General features: G+C 40.4%; 1 protein-coding gene across 1 annotated transcript in view; it reads right to left on the reverse strand.

Moving 5' to 3' along the window:
• Positions 1–16,975, reverse strand: part of LOC140354056 (uncharacterized) — a 38,141-nt gene extending 21,166 nt beyond the window's left edge. The window contains exons 1-24 of the mRNA XM_072438878.1: positions 16,676–16,975; positions 13,559–13,652; positions 12,377–12,495; positions 12,213–12,307; positions 12,088–12,167; positions 11,645–11,770; positions 11,502–11,561; positions 11,255–11,422; positions 10,884–10,988; positions 10,706–10,801; positions 10,499–10,624; positions 9,901–10,056; positions 9,668–9,822; positions 6,268–6,394; positions 6,001–6,187; positions 5,038–5,389; positions 4,677–5,001; positions 3,783–3,961; positions 3,196–3,334; positions 2,919–3,112; positions 582–744; positions 417–500; positions 238–345; positions 44–142 (exon numbers count right to left, since the gene is read on the reverse strand). Of these exons, the coding sequence (XP_072294979.1) occupies positions 44–142; positions 238–345; positions 417–500; positions 582–744; positions 2,919–3,112; positions 3,196–3,334; positions 3,783–3,961; positions 4,677–5,001; positions 5,038–5,389; positions 6,001–6,187; positions 6,268–6,394; positions 9,668–9,822; positions 9,901–10,056; positions 10,499–10,624; positions 10,706–10,801; positions 10,884–10,988; positions 11,255–11,422; positions 11,502–11,561; positions 11,645–11,770; positions 12,088–12,167; positions 12,213–12,307; positions 12,377–12,495; positions 13,559–13,652; positions 16,676–16,887 (3,549 nt within the window). The 5' untranslated portion in view covers positions 16,888–16,975. The remainder of the gene's footprint in view (positions 1–43; positions 143–237; positions 346–416; positions 501–581; positions 745–2,918; positions 3,113–3,195; positions 3,335–3,782; positions 3,962–4,676; positions 5,002–5,037; positions 5,390–6,000; positions 6,188–6,267; positions 6,395–9,667; positions 9,823–9,900; positions 10,057–10,498; positions 10,625–10,705; positions 10,802–10,883; positions 10,989–11,254; positions 11,423–11,501; positions 11,562–11,644; positions 11,771–12,087; positions 12,168–12,212; positions 12,308–12,376; positions 12,496–13,558; positions 13,653–16,675) is intronic.
• Positions 16,976–17,205: the final 230 nt, after the last annotated feature.

The raw sequence follows: 17,205 nt of genomic DNA on the forward strand, positions 1-17,205 counted from the left end.
ACACCCTGAAGAAGACACAAAACTATGCAAATGCAAACTGTACCTTCAGCTCATCCATGTTTTTGAGCAGCGCTCCCAAAAACTTGTAGTAGTCACTGGATGAGGTAAGAAGCTCTATGTAGCGAGTCTGTAATTGTGTGGCCTGAGAAAATGACACATCAAAACAAGTTACTATATCTTCCTTTGACAGGTAAATCTGTTACCATTCATTCGACTAAATTGATTTGTTTTCGTTACCTCCAGATTCAGATCCATTGACGGTGACTTGAGCATTGTTCTCTTGATAGGGACATTAAGTATGGTCTCTAAACCAGAGTTGTAAGCTGTGAGGTCTGTCTCATAATCCTATACAAAGATAGAAAAAAGGATGAAATGGTTCAATTGAATGTTCAAACCCAATGTGAAGAAACACTTACTTTTATAGAGTTGACACAAGTCACATTGTCCCTAAGAACACTGTCTACTTCACCCCTCTTTGCAATGATTTCTGAGTTTAGAGCCTAAAACAAACAAAACGAAAATAATGACTTATGTTAGCGATGAATAGATCATCTCATGACAATAATGCTACAAGTAGAAACCTTTTGGTTGTTGATGAGATCTCTCAGTGATTCAACACTGTTGGTTTTGGTTGCTTGAAGTGCATCTTGTTTCTGTCTTGTCGTATCAATCCAATCCATGAGCGACTTGCTGGTATCTTGATAGTCTTTAAGCTGAGGAAGGTAGATCTGTTGATCCTGAAGTCTAAAATGACAAAGTTAAAATTATTAGGCCCGAGCGCCACAAGTTGGCGAGAGGCCTATTAATCTCATAAGGCTGCGAAAGTGCGCACGTAGTGCGCACGAAATCGAGCGCAAAGCGCTCGCCCACTTCCAAACACTCACTAACGCACTCCTTCACTCACGCACGCCCCGTGCATACTAATTAATAGTAGGAAAATGGAACATTACCGTTGTAAACGGGCGAAGCCCGTGCAAAAGTGCGCACTAAACGAGCACTTTACATTGGGATGACGACCGCTTCGCGGTCGTCATCCCCATATAAAGCACTCATTTGCCCTAAGTAGCTCACGAATACGTTCCCCATCTCTTGCATGTTCCGTGCATATAAGCATGTAATGCAAAAATTGAACATTATTACTGTATAGAGGGCCAAAAACACAAAGTGGGCGGAGCCCACTCAAAATTAACGAAAGTACCCGTCAGTGACCAGGGACCCACACCATGAGGTAGGAAAGCGCGAGCGCTTTCCGAAAATGTATAGTTTATGATATTTGAAAAATGGGAAACATTGTTTTCGCATCGGAATATTCTTCTTCTTCTTCTTCTTCTTCTTCTTCTTCTTCTTCTTCTTCTTCTTCTTCTTCTTCTTCTTCTTCTTCTTCTCGGGACCAACCCCCCTATTTTTCACCCAGTGAACATTGACGAAAAGTCACAAAAATTTGCACACCTCTAAAAATCGTGCCTCTCTACATTCTGGCTATTTCCCTTTTCTAAAATAAAAAAAATTGGCGCGTCAGCGCCCCCAAATGTACCAAAAATGCATTGAGAGATGGGAAATGACCCAAAAAAAATCTGATCGTAGAATCATGAAATTTGGCGCAGAGGTAGATGGTGACAAGAGAAGTAAAAAATATTATTACGGCAACGCCGTCCGCCCAACCAAATGTCGGCCATATTGCTTCAAAAATGGCTAAACATGATTTTGGAGTTTTTCCAAACGTCGTACTTTTACGAACTCCTCCCAGGGCGTTGGCCCTAAAAAGCTGAAATTTGGTGAAAATGCTACTGAGGAGTGGGACATCAAAAGTTATCCAAATTACATTGATACCTCTCACGGTCTCTGTGCGGCGAAGCCGCAAACTGTAGCTAGAATTTCAGAAATCTCCCATATTTAAAATTTCTGCCGTTTGCGCAGATAAAGTCCGAATTGCGTCAAATTAGAATCAGTTGTTAAACTCTTTGCCCTAAACCCACTTGAAGTGAAATAAATTCATTTGGCGCCACAGCGCCCCCTACAGATTTTATATGGAGGTTAAATATTTAGTTTTGCGAAATTATATGAAATTTGACACACAACTCAATTTTAGCATCCCCATCAAAAAAGTCAATGAGAGCCATGTCATAATTGTTATGGCGTTGCCGTAACGATGACCGAAACCTTCCATGTTATTCCAATGGGGAAATCGCCAGAACATGTTTACACTTTATACTTTCACAAACTCCTCTTAGGGCGTTAGCCCTATTAACCTGAAATTTGGTGAGACTCATCTTCAGGGGTGGACCATCAAAAGTTATCCACATTTTTATTCAAAGAGTCACGGTGTCTGTGCGGCAAAGCCGCACATTGTGCCAAGAATTCAAAATAAAATTGCTTTTTGATGGTAAAACAAAGGGGAGAAGATGTGACAGCGTCACAGATTCAGCAGTAGGCGCAATAAAAGGACAATTGGGGCGCGTTAGCGCCCCCTCCTCTTGCGGCGTGGCGGCGGCGTGGCGAGGGCCGATCATTGCCGCTTGCGGCTATATTTTACATTATTATTAGCTTTAACAACTCGTGTCAACAACACTTCATTATTATATTACTATACTATTTGGACATTAGTTTGCACTGTTGTACGGATCTTGCTAAATATATTTTGTATTTAAGCCTATTTCATTCTTGCACATATTTTTAGTATTTTCAATTTTTACTATTACTATTAAATTCATTGTTTTATGTAGCACCTTATTGGTGAAGCAAGTTCCTAGTTTGTTCCTAGTTTCACTGACAATGGCAATAAAATACATTTAGAAATAAAATAAAGAACACAAATCCAGTTGACCTAATAATATAGTTTTAAATGATTATGTAATTTGAATTCATATCTTTATATACATATAAACATCAGAGGGACAAAGATGACTCATTATACATACCGCGAGTCGATTTGAGCTTTAATGCGTCTCCATCGTTCAGACAGCTGGTTGACCTGGTCTGCGTATTTGGACAGCATCATGTCACATCTGTGGTACGGGCCGCTCACCTGGCCGTTCCAGTGCGTGGCCTTAGACAGCTCGGCCTCCATTGAGGAAACAATGTCCCTTTTATTTTCAAGGTCCGCTTTAATATTCTGAAAAATATAAGTATATCCAATTGAGTCAACATTGGCATGATTAAGATACCAAGTTCAACAAATAGAGAAATACACATTACCTTAAGAGTTGAAATGTAAGTCTCCACTTCTCGGGGTGTTAGGGATGTTGTCTCCTTCTCTGTTAATCTGGCCTCATGAACTTTCACTATATCTTCTGTCCGAGCTACACTTTCCAACATGTCTCTTAGAGCCCAGAGCCTTCAAATAACATGGTATGGAATTACTAGTTTAATTGTGTATAGTTGTATAGAGAAGGAATTACACAACATGCATAAAAACTAGAGATGGCCATATAACAACTTATCACCATTAGAATGAATGTTGTATAGAATAAACAATAAAATAAATGCTGCAAAAAAAAGTTTGTACAAAGTATGTTTATGCACATTTTGGGGTATTTTACTGTCCACCCACATCTGTCAGATCAATACATTTAAAAACACATTTTAGTACATCGATGTTGAATTGCCAAAATATTTTCTGATTAATGTTTTTGGGATATGGAAAGATATTGCTCATATAACCTTCCCCTAATAACATTTATTTAGTTTTGCAGTCTGTCTGAAATCTTTCTGAATCATTCTGGATGTGTGAAGCTTTCCGGATTAAATAAAGGTCAATAAATAAATAAATAAACTAGACTTACCGCTGCAGATAGGCTGATGCACTGCTTTCCAAACCACCCAGTCGTTGGTTGATGACTCCAATTTCAGTGCGGAGAAACTGGGATTTGTCAGAGTCGCTCATGCCGTCCAGCTCCCTCAGGATGCGTTCCCTCAATTTCAGGTAGACCTCCCTCATCAAGTCCACATCACGCTGCACCATCTGCCGGAATTACAATATACGGCACATTAGGGTTGTAAAAAATAATCAATACGGCTGGTCAGTACATATTGTGTTTACTTTTTGTACTTTCCTATTTTATAAATGCAAAATTGGTTCAAAAATATGCCTGAAAGGTGACTTTTTTTGCAACTAATGACTCGCAGGGAGGTCAGCGCAGATACTAGGACGTATGAATGGCTTTTTCTCAAATTGACATGGACTTTTAACTACAATCATCAAAGTCAGCACTAAAAGCTCAAAATTACACAAAAACGTAAATGATAAGATATTCCTAGATAAGATATTCCTTTATTGTCCCACATGGGGAAATTTCATAATATAATAATATGATAATTAGTTTGGTACAATTACCACACACACAGAAGTCTTTGACACTTCACAAGCCATATTTCCATTATTAGAAGATTAATTATTTAAGTCTATTATGTTAGACCTGTATGCTAATCACCAATGCTAATTGTTAATTACTTATTTTCTACATTTGCGTTTTAAGATGCAGCTATACTTTTATACAATGTTGTTAATTTGTTGTTGTATAAATGTCATTAAAGATTAGCACCGTTTTTTGGGGGAGTTTACATTTGTTTACATTAGCAACTGGAATCAAGATGGCGGCGGGTCACATACAGGTCACATGTCCTGCAGGAACCGATTTAAGTTTAACACAAAAAATATATAATGATAACATTCTTACCTCTAACTGCTGGATCTTAATAGTACAGTCCTGCAGCCCCTCATCTCCCAGACAGATGTGAATATGCTGACTCAGTGTGTTTTCGGCCGCCTCCAGCCTGAGTCGAAGTGCCTGCAGCTCGGACAGGCTGAGGAAGGACGTGGAGGAGACAGAGGAGGACGATGAAGAGTGTATCACCTTCCTCTTGACCGGCTCCGCTTTGACCACTTTCACCGCTTCCTTCTTCACCTTCTCGGATTGCTTCCTCAGCTCGGCTCTGCGTCTCTCCTCTTGCGCTTCCTTAAGGCTGCGTGCCTCCTCCTCCGCTCTACGTGCTTCTTCCAACCTTCGGGCCTCCTCTAACCTCCTGCTCTCCTCCAGCCTTCGAGCCTCTTCAGCTCGTCGGGCCTCCTCCGCTCTCCTGGCCTCCTCTAGCCTCCTGCTCTCCTCCAGCCTTCGAGCCTCTTCCATCTGACGCTCTTCCTCCAGCCTGCGAGACTCTTCGTATCGTCGCATTTGCTCCAGTCTGAAGGTATCATCCTCTGTTTGCTGCTGCTGGATGATAAAGAACTGTGGCTGTGGGTGTGCTTGTAGTTGGATTAGTTGTTGCTGTTGTTGTTGCTGTAGTAGTAGTAGTTGCTGTTGCTGATGTTGTTGCTGATGTTGCTCGACCATTTGGTGCTGCTGGGTCTGCTCGACCACTTGGTGCACCTCTGTTTGCTCTTGGTGTGCAACTGTGCCAAAAGAAATGATTATTTATAAGTCTGTTGACAAAATGTTGTGATTTATTTTATGATTTCCAAGTGGTAAAACTGTTTTGACACACTGCTAAACAGATGTGGTTTTTTGAAGAACATTACAAATTTCTCGGAGGAGGGAGCGGCCCAGTATGCAGCAATAAAGATGATTGTTGCACACAGCCTTACTTTGAATATGTTCAAATATATTCCAATTTTGGAAGTATGGACGTGAGCAGGAATCTTTTCTATTGATAAAATAAAACTTTGGAAGCACTTTAATTTGCTTCTGATGATTGAATATTATAACAGTAAGAATATAGGGATTTTCCAAAGTAATGTTTTATAAAATGACATCACAAAGATATCACAATAATGTCATTTTTTGTAAACCATGTGCAAGGTAAAACTATTTTGTACAATTAACAAAACATAGCTACGTATGATACTGTATTGGTGGAGCAAGAGCCACAATTTCATTACTATATTTACGTGGTATTCTCATAACCACTATCTTAAAAGTCAATTCACAAATGATGAACCTGATCATTTATAACAGTATTCCAAAGCAATATGAAAAGCAACATGAAAACTAGTTGGAAACTAACCATATGTGGGCAGCTGCACCACCATTTGGTCATAATGGGCCTGGGCAACACTGAATTGCGATTCAATGCTCCTCTTGTCTTCGTCCGCAAACATCTGCGAGCCTTGAGTGCTGCGTTTGAACTCCTCATAGTGAGTCTCCAAGCTTTTGATTATCTGTCGATACTCCTCCGGACGCATCTTCGCCAGCTGAACACAAGCACATGAGCGTCGTACTGAATGAGTCACAAGCGGCACACAAATCACTGTAAATAGTTTCATTTGCTCACCATGGTGACGGTGAGCGAGTTGATCTGTTGTATATCCCGGAGACAGTATTGCCAAGCGATGAGGCTTTTAACGTTGATGAACAGTTGATTCCAGACGGATAAGATGGCTTCATAGTACTGCTCGTTCCTTTTAACAAACACAATCATTCATAGTTAGGAACCATTTGATATAAGTATACCGTCATTAGCCTTGATAAAGCATGAACAGCCCCGACGGTTAAGGACTGGACGGACATCGTAACTGACATACGCAACATGGAAAAAATAACTTGACTCAACTTGAAAATGGACAAATTCAACAAGCAGTGGACAAAAAGGGACTCATACTTCTTACAATAAGATGCTTTAACCCCTTTTTTTGATTAGATGCAACCTGGTTCACTTTCTGCTAACCCTTATCCTTTACATATTTTGAATTCGCTATATCCTACTCAGCCCTTCCCCCCTTTTTTTTTCTTCTTCTTCTTTTTTCTCCTTTTTAGGCCCGAGCGCCACAAGCTGGCGAGAGGCCTATTAATCTCGTAAGGCCGTGCGAAGCACGGCTGCGAAAGTGCGCACGTAGTGCGCACGAAATCGAGCGCGAAGCGCTCGCCCACTTCCAAACACTCACTAACGCACTCCTTCACTCATGCACGCCCCGTGCATACTAATTAGTAGTAGGAAAATGGAACATTACCGTTGTAAACGGGCGAAGCCCGTGCAAAAGTGCGCACTAAACGAGCACCTTACATTGGGATGACGACCGCGAAGCGGTCGTCATCCCCATATAAAGCACTCATTTGCGCTAAGTACCTCACGAATACGTTCCCCATCTCTTGCATGTTCCGTGCATATAAGCATGTAATGCAAAAATTGAACATTATTACTGTATAGAGGGCCAAAAACACAAAGTGGGCGGAGCCCACTCAAAATTAACGAAAGTACCCGTCAGTGACCAGGGACCCACACCATGAGGTAGGAAAGCGCGAGCGTTTTCCGAAAATGTATAGTTTATGATATTTGAAAAATGGGAAACATTGTTTTCGCATCGGAATATTATTCTTTCTTTCTTCTTCTCGGGACCAACCCCCCTATTTTTCACCCAGTGAACATTGACGAAAAGTCACAAAAATTTGCACACCTCTAAAAATCGTGCCTCTCTACATTCTGGCTATTTCCCTTTTCTAAAATAAAAAAAATTGGCGCGTCAGCGCCCCCAAATGTACCAAAAATGCATTGAGAGATGGGAAATGACCCAAAAAAAATCTGATCGTAGAATCATGAAATTTGGCGCAGAGGTAGATGGTGACAAGAGAAGTAAAAAATATTATTACGGCAACGCCGTCCGCCCAACCAAATGTCGGCCATATTGCTTCAAAAATGGCTAAACATGACTTCGGAGTTTTTCCAAACGTCGTACTTTTACGAACTCCTCCCAGGGCGTTGGCCCTAAAAAGCTGAAATTTGGTGAAAATGCTACTGAGGAGTGGGACATCAAAAGTTATCCAAATTACATTGATACCTCTCACGGTCTCTGTGCGGCGAAGCCGCAAACTGTAGCTAGAATTTCAGAAATCTCCCATATTTAAAATTTCTGCCGTTTGCGCAGATAAAGTCCGAATTGCGTCAAATTAGAATCAGTTGTTAAACTCTTTGCCCTAAACCTACTTGAAGTGAAATAAATTAATTTGGAGCCACAGCGCCCCCTACAGATTTTATATGGAGGTTAAATGTTTAGTTTTGCGAAATTTTATGAAATTTGACACACAACTCAATTTTGGCCTCCCCATCAAAAAAGTCAATGAGACCCATGTCATAATTGTTATGGCGTTGCCGTAGCAATGACCAAAACCTCCCTTGTTATTCCAATGGGGAAATCGCCAGAACATGTTTACACTTTAGACTTTCACAAACTCCTCCCAGGGCATTAGCCCTATTAACCTGAAATTTGGTGAGGCTCATCTTCAGGGGTGGACCATCAAAAGTTATCCACATTTTTATTCAAAGAGTCACGGTGTCTGTGCGGCAAAGCCGCACATTTTGCCAAGAATTCAAAATAAAATTGCTTTTTGATGGTAAAACAAAGTGAGAAGATGTGACAGCTTCACAGATTCAGCAGTAGGCGTAATAAAAGGACAATTGGGGCGCGTTAGCGCCCCCTCCTCTTGCGGCGTGGCGGCGGCGTGGCGAGGGCCGATCATTGCCGCTTGCGGCTATATTTTTTATTATTCTTATTATTTGTTTTATTTATTTGTATTATTTATTACTCTAATATAAGCATGAGAGAAAATGTATGTACGCATAAGTGAACTTAAATTTGTACATCCATGTATGTATAAAAAAAAAATCCTCTCATTATTTAATTTTCTTCCCTAAACCTTTAAATAGGTCATTTTGTGTTATGTATTTTTTGTTGCTGTGTGTTTCAAAAACAATAAATAGTAAAAAAAAAAGATAAAGCATGAACAAAGACTTAGTTTATAATTAACAATTTATTAAGAACGATTCAAGCGTACTTAATTAAGGGGTTAGGAGTCAGGCATAGGGTATTAATTAAGGAGTAAGGCCGCAGTTATTTTATTACTTGGTTTACAGATTTTTAAATGAAATATTGAACAGGGGGACGAAATATAAATACAATTTCCATTTCAAAAGATTTTTTCTTCCGGGTTTACCCAAAACGGACCACGGGAGGAGGGGGGGAGGACGCGGCGTGCAGGTGAGTGTAACAGTAGATTTAGCGTGTTTTGCATTGGTAGTGTGCAGCCATAGTCGCTGCAAAACGCGTTGGAGAAAATGTGGTAAACGGATTTAAAATGTATATTTACGATATAAAGGCGCACAGCAGACAGGGAAACGGACGTGCGCGCTCTTGCCGGGACTGCGCACTGGACAGAGCGGCTCCGTCACAGACTCCTGCAGGATTTTGGCAAAAAATTGCTTCACGCGCTCTTATCTTTTGACTTAATACCGCTTTTTATATTTCATTTAATGCTATTTTGCATTGTCGGGGTACTTTATGCAAAATAATTGATAATAATTCATTTTATTTATATTGTAGAAATCAATAATCTAAGTACGGCGGATCCGTAAAACAAGTAATAAAATAACTGCGGCCTAACTAAGATATAAACTGAATAAACTATTCGTTCATTGTGAGTTAAGTCTTTGTTCATGCTTTATTAAGGCTAATACCAGTGTAGTTATGAATTGGCAAACTTGTGAAAAATTGTATATATGAGTTAATATTTGATTATTAAACAAGTAATTGCACTATGTTTATGCTGCTGATAACCTGGACCTGGGCTCAGTATTTTGTTTCTGCGTTTGCATTTGTTTCTACTGAAATGATACATACATTCTGTTCTATAGATTACAATAAATGCCGACACAGATGAGAACTAAAGCGCGTGTTACTCACTTTTTGGCCAGGCTGATGGTGATGGGGTTCGGCGGTGGGATGATCAGGCACACGGAGGGCACAATCATGTCCAGTCCTCCGGGGCCCGTCACCTGCCATTTACTGCGCTGACTGTTGTCCTTCAGGATGGCCTCGTTGTCCTTCAAGATCACCTTCTGCAAATTTGAAAAAGAAAATTAATAGTAACGAGAAGCTACATGTTTCTAGCTTTTGTGTCGTGTCGTTTTGCTGACCTGGTCCTGTTTAAAGTCGCACAGGGCTTTCACAATGACAGGGTTGCTGCTTCTGGGCTCCTCTGGACTTCGGGGTTTCAGTCTTATGATGCTCTTCGACTTGTTCACCAAATGCTGGACCTGCATTTTATGGTCCTTGATCTTCTCTCGCTCCATCTTAATATTCAGGAAAAACAAATAATAAGAAGAAGAAGAAGAAGAAGAATGATGGAAGGCAGTGCAGTCACCAAATATATCATTTGAACTAGGGATGTCACGATATTTAATTTTAGTGTTAGGATTATTGAGGGAAGAAACATCTCAACGATTGTTCATGATTAGTGACACCGTGACTAAAAAACAGTAACATTCTTAATTCACTTAATTCACAGTAACATTCACTAATTCACTCAAACTTTCCGAATGATAAAGTAAAGTTAATGTGACAAACAGCCAAAACTCCTTTATTTGTATGTTATTGAATTGAAATGACTTTATTTGGGTTCTAAAACTGACACGGTTTTTATTTTTCATGTCTTATACGATCATATTGCAATCTGAATAATCATTATTATTGATTAACTGGCTATTTTTCTACATCCCTCATTTGAACACTTACCTCCAGGCCGTTCAGAAACTCTAAGAGATTTTCCAGAGGAGTTTCTTTGTCACAGGTAAACTTCTTGCGCACCGTCTCATGCTCCTTTTGCAGAGATGTGTACGTCTCATTGGCCTCTTTAAAGAACTGTGAACACAACATATACTCAGTACTATCCATGCATATGAACCCATTCTCCAGCGCGTTTCATTATTGACTTTACATTACCTGGTTATAGGCCGCATTTTCCTTCAGGTGCACATCAATACATTTAGTAATTTGAAGAAGCCAACTCCACTGTGTTTGAAGTGTGTCTCTGTAAGCCTATGATATGAGCATGATACAAACGGCATTAACAAAACTGTTTACATTGAGGGTTTACAGGGGTAGAAAGCGTAATTCACACCTCAATCTTGTCAGACGCTGGGTGGTTGTTTTTAAGAAGCATGTCGCCTTTGCTTTTAAGTTTATTCAAATCCTTTTCCTTCTCTTCCAGTGCAGTCATCAGTTTCTGTTAAAAAACATTCCAAAAAGAGACATCAGCACAGTGCGGTTTCATAAAGACGTTTTGTTTTATCTCCAAGTGGATGATGGACTGCAGCTGCTGGAAACCCAAAAGAGATAGTTAATTAGTCTCTTATGTAATAAAAGCCGATTACCAATGGAAAAGGCAGCCACCTGCCTCTGCCTTGCCAAGAATTGTTGCGACGGTTACTGCATGTCGTAAATGTTATTGTAAGTGTCCTGAAATTGCACATTTTGTAAGATTCGACTAACCGAGTAGCTCTCTTGTTTCTTGGGGATGTAGTCGTCGATGTTTTTGTCTCCCCAGTCGAAGACCAGCTCTTCTTCCTCTCTGTCGTTCACCCACATTATCTCTCCGGAAATTTCTTGGATGATCTGCAGAAGGTCTCGCAAGTTCTGGATCCTGGCAAAAGACATTTGCTGAAAGTACAGAGGAGCAAAGGTGTTATATATGCACGGTATGTACCATAAAAGACATGAACTATGCTTATGATTTTACCTGCAGACTGTCCCACTCTTGATCTATACCATGAAGATTTGCTTTGTCGCCTTTTTGCATCTAGGTGTAAAGAACGAAATAGCTTTAACTCAAATTTGATCAAATATATGTGTGTCTGTCTTTGCTTGTTCAGTGGCACATACAAGTTCATCTCTGGCCTTGTCCAGCTCCTGGCTTCTCTGGATGGAGCTGTGAAACTTCTGCTGGTTGATAAGCTGCTGCTCGATGGTTGTCTGGTCGTCTCCCCAAGGACCAGTTTCAATCAGACGCTGATAAAGTTTTATGGTGTCATTAGAATATCCCAGTATTTAAACACAAGTGTACTGTGAAGTAGGTTTGGCAGTGTCAATGAAAGCTGGAAAATGCTTAGAATTTTCTACAAAGTGTTTGCTTTTAATCAGATTGCTGTCAGTCAATTTTTTAACACCTTCCACTAATAGCTTCCTAAATTCAACGGCACAATGAACAAGAAGTGCAAATATTCTGGAACAAATAAATGAAAGCATTAGCTTCCAGAGTAAACACTATCAGAATTGCATGAGACACTTAGTGTGTTATCATGTGAGTAAACCTTGTGTGTACACACCATGTGCTGTACTATCCAGGCCATAGCGTCCTGGTAGCTTCGCGGAGGCTCCTCCCAGGCTCCTCCTCCTCCTCCTCCTCCTCCTCCTCCTCCTCCTCCTCCTCCTCCTCCTCCTGCAATGGCACCAGAGACGCTGCCTGCCCTATTGCTCTTTCTCCTGCGCATGGAGCCGGTCAACGCCATGTGGACCCCCTTCAGTTGATCTTTACATATCTCCATACTGTTTTTCAGGACAAAAAGTGTCAAGACGAATCTGTTTGAACAGAACAATTATAAAGAGAGTCCTTACGTCCTCATGACGTTATCATTGGGCTGACCCATATGCCTCAGTTCTGCAGCACAACTCTTCAGATGCTCTATTGTCTCTTTGGCCATTCCCATGAAATGCTCCGCTTCTGCCGTATTACCCTACAACCAAGAAAACACATTCAGATTGTATATACTGTACAACGGCATGGTTAGAGTTTTGGTTATACTGTACTTTTAAACTACTACTACTACTTTTAAAAAAACTGCAAAGATAGGAGTTTTTAAATTGTTTAAAAACTGTTTATGTTTTAGATTCAGATTCCTCAAAGTAACCACTATTTGCTTTGTTGACAGAGCAGCAAACTCTAGGCCTTTTCTCGATGAGGTTCACAATGAATTCCCCTCAAATGGTCATTAGTGGAATGTCAAGAGTTGTTAAAGCAGTGATCAGAGCAAAGGGTGGCTACTGTGAAGAATATAAAACATAAAATGTGTTTGTTCAGTACATCCCATACTGTACTCATGAATATAAAAACATGAATGAAAAAGTGATGTTTGACTGGTTGTGTATAAACAGCTTGTAAAATGAGATGGCGTTGATGCTGATCGAGATTAGGTTACTGATGCTAATTGTGAACTACCGTATTTTGAACTTGTTTGAACCCTTTTCTACATTGATTTTGGACAGGACAATATATTTTTATATACGTAATACTGCAAAAAATCTAGTGAAAATAAACACAATCTAAACTTATCATGCATATATATATTCACATATAAACCACCACAATAGTCTACCCTTATTCTACAGTATAAAGTATTATTTTCTACTTTAATAAGAGCCTGATCTTAGATCAGAGTATAAGGGCCAACCCCCCCAAAAATAAATACGGGGCACTACGAGAATAAACTCATTAATTAACTAGAAAAAAATCATAATATTATGAGATTAAAGTCGAAGCCAGAAAAAAGTCATTAGATAATGAGAAAAAGTCATGAATTAACTGGCTCTTATACTCCGTCATATGATCTCTATTATCTGTTCAAGAAAAGTTTGCAGCTGAGCTCATCGTCAGATCAACGGAATAACAACTGGACAGCTGCCACTTTTTGCAGCTAGATGCTATTGTCAGTTAAAACAAAGGCATATCTTGAGTGCACATGCGACTTTATTTACACTGACATGTGCAAAGTCATAAAAGTGTGAGTACAGTTGACTCACAGTTTGAAGGGCATTTTGCGATTTCTTCAGGTATTCCTGGCAGTTTCCCTGCAGGAACGTGGCCTTCTGGTGGATGGCATTGAGACTGCCAGAGCTGCAAACAGCAAACATGAAAGCAATTTGGTCGGGCAATGTATCTACAAGAAAATATCACATTGTGTTTACTGTGACTGTTGGTTAACATGCAATACTTGAAACTCGACCAATACATTTACAGATACATTTTAGTATATATTTGATGGATTATCATGGAATATCAAAAAGTTAATTTCATTGTCATTCAGTATTCATTCTTGTCTTTGCATGCAAAAATCTAAACTTGTTTTTTTTAATTATGTAACTAACAATACTAAAGCAATATGCCCAATACCTGATTTTAAAGTTTTAAATAGAATAGAGAATTTTCAACACAAAATGATTATCCCTTCTTTACGCTACCATGTGGTCCTATACTATTTTTGATAAAGCTAAAGATCATTATAAAGCTGTTCAGGAAAGGCCAAATTGTCCTGTCATTTTGTTAGTATTTTAGTATTGATTATAGTACTGATTACCATCTTATTTTGATACTTTAAACAACCTTATAACAACAACGTTTTTTGGAAACAACGTATAACAAATGATAATGGTAACAGAATAATATGCAAATCACTATCATATTGATGTTGTTTATTTCCCGACAGAACAATATTTGTGAAGATATGGCAGCTTTATTTTAATGTCTGTCATCAGCTCATAGAACAGATGCCGTTGTCTCCTCTTTACACAGGAGCAGTAATGAAGCCTGCGTAAATTCAGCCTGGAAGACCTAACTCCACCCATCTACATCAAGGCCTCCATGGAAGGACCCCTCTCCCCAGCGCCATCATCGCACTCAAGTGGGCGCCCGCCTGTCCGTCTGTGAGAGTCAGATCCCTCACTTCACCATGGACTCTCCCAGGTTTCTGCGCTTATCCCAAAGAGGTTATGCAGTTTTTCCTGGCCAAAGAAGTAGGGTGAAAGGTCAGGGGGCGTCTGTACCATGGCCCTCGCACCTGCTCCTCATCCCCAATCAACGCTCTCAAGTGACTCCTCCCCGCTCCAATCGGCACAAGGCGGCCACATTTAAGCCCTCAGGCAGATGGCTCGGCCGCTCAAACCGTACTGCGACCCACCACCTCCCCAGCTCCTCCTCTACATTCCCCTCATCCTCTACCTTCTCTCCACATCTACCACCACCAGTCTCCAGGCTCCGGGGGGAGACATCTAATACAAATAGATCATGGAGTGCCCATGATTGCAACGTCTTCCGCCGGGGTCTGAGCGCCAAATAACTCTCGAATAAAGCCTGCTCAACAGTCCATTCTCGTGGTCTCTTTGTCTCTCCAGGGTGAAATGCATTTCTGCTAAAAGTGACGAGCACATCTCTGTAATAACAAGTAAGTGTACAGTCGCTGCAGCAGATGGAATCTTGGCGCTTCATTGTGAGCCATAAATCATCCTGAAAAGTGCCCTCGAGAAGTGGGACGAGTCGAGCAACTTTAAGGTAACAACAAATGGTCATTACACCGCGGCCTCATTCCAAACCACTATCACTCTATCAATGTGCAAATTATGAATGTGACACTGTTCACTCAACAACTTCCCCTCGTGCGCTCTCGATTGCTCCCAACACGGTGTATACATTCTTAATGTTCTTAAAGTTCTGCCTGTTAAAATAAAGGGACAATAAATCTGAAAGTTAAACACGCTACGGTAGTTAGGTCACAATGCTAAAATATACAAATAAAATTTCATCCTAAGTATATATATATATATGTACACAGAAATAAGGGAGAGGCTTGATACTCATAGAAGGCCTACTGATGATACCACAAAACACACATTTTTGAAAAATAAGCATAATTTTCTAAACAACATAAATAGTTAATTAATAATTACTAACAATAATATGATCATATACTAGTACATATACTAGATATTGATCTCTGCAATTCTAAAAGCATTGGACAAGTCTAATTTTTCCAGTACAAATACTTGATGAGTTTAGTTTAAATACTAGTTTTAGTATTCTATCCTTGGGTTCCAAGTGAAGCTCGTAGCCAATTAATTAAGCAATTAAGAATTTCAAATCAAATATTACTAGCGACGAGCTGACCCCTTACAAGGGTGTACCCGGCCTGAGGCCCCAAGTCACTGACTCCAGTCACCCACGACCTCTCACAGGAACAAGCAGTAGAACATGAATGAATGAATACTACACCTTTTGAAAGGGCAAAACCCTTCAAGACAGGAAGAAATGATGTCACTTAAAACCAATGAATAAATGCACCAAGGGACTCTCTGTTACAACACACAGAGCAGCAGTGGACCTTTTGTTGAACTTTAACAACAAAGAGTCCCTTCTTCTAAAGACACAGAGTTGTGTAAAAAGTGCAGTCCTTACTGCGAGTTTAAGCAACACGTTTTATATTAAATATAGGTCTAGTGTAAAATATATAATAAATAGGGTATCATGTTTCATAATGCAATTTGTAAATAAAACAGAGAGAAAACTAACCAGTAAATAAAAACAATAATAACAATGCAAAAGCAAATCATTCTCCACAATAAATGCATTTCTCTGTTTAATGGACAGTGACAATGCAAACTGTGTAGAGTGAACCAATCAGGGGTACAGCTCTGTTGCTATCAGGATGCTATCAAATTTCCTTCTATGCATAATAAGACTGGTGTTTTCTACCTCTGCCTGCATAGTATTAGCCTTCAGAGACACCCTTGTAATGTGCAGAAAAGAAGCTTTTACGCTGCTAAACTAGCGTGGACAAAAGAGGAGGGGAGAGCTCAAACATATTAACTTATGTCATAACTTATATTATATCTATTAACTTATATCAATTTGCAGAATCTGAAATACGAGTTATTTTAATTCGAGTTTAATTCAGTTTAAATGAAGTTACAAGTAATTTATGCTTTCATTGGGTAGGGCTTTAATAATTGATTGCAACTTCAGCAGAAAGAAAGAACAAACATTCAGAGACAGGTCTGCTGTTTGTGTCCTGTCTTCTGTTTCCATAAAGAAGTAAAGACCATGACGTTATTCCCACAGCAAACACAAACCAGCAAAAAGAGACTTACCTCATCCCGCCCCCCATGGGGCCCATGGGGCCCATGGGGCCCATGGAGGTGTAGCTGTACGTGTTGTATCCGTCCATGTTGGGGTCAAACCCGTTCCCCCCTCCGTGCATCGTCCCTTCATTGCGCGTGAATGTCCCTCCGCCGCTGAGGTTGCCCTTGGAGTTGACCCTCCTGTTGGTGCTGAGAGCCTTCTGGGAGCCGTACAGACTCATGGTGATCCGCGGGCCCAGAGACAAACTTCCAGCAGGGAATCGTCCGTCGGTGTCCCGCGGGGGACAGGTGCGCGGTCCGTGTCCGCTCCGTCCCTCTGCGCGGCTCAGTGCGCACTGCGCGCTCTCTCTCCAGGCGCTGGGGAGGATCACTGTTGGAGAAGAATGACCGCACCCTTTGACTAAAAGGGCTGAGTGGGAACTTGTGGCTCTTCTTTAGAGTCACTCCCCTTCCACATCGAGTCCGCTGGAGGCAGTGGCAGTGAGGGAAAGAGAGCTGAGTGTAACAAGTGTTAAATAAGTTATCCTGAAACTCGAAGC

The sequence above is a fragment of the Eucyclogobius newberryi genome, unplaced genomic scaffold, assembly GCF_026437365.1.
Source record: "Eucyclogobius newberryi isolate DKJ021-1_F unplaced genomic scaffold, fEucNew1.0.hap1 SCAF_9, whole genome shotgun sequence".
Taxonomy (NCBI): domain Eukaryota; kingdom Metazoa; phylum Chordata; class Actinopteri; order Gobiiformes; family Gobiidae; genus Eucyclogobius; species Eucyclogobius newberryi.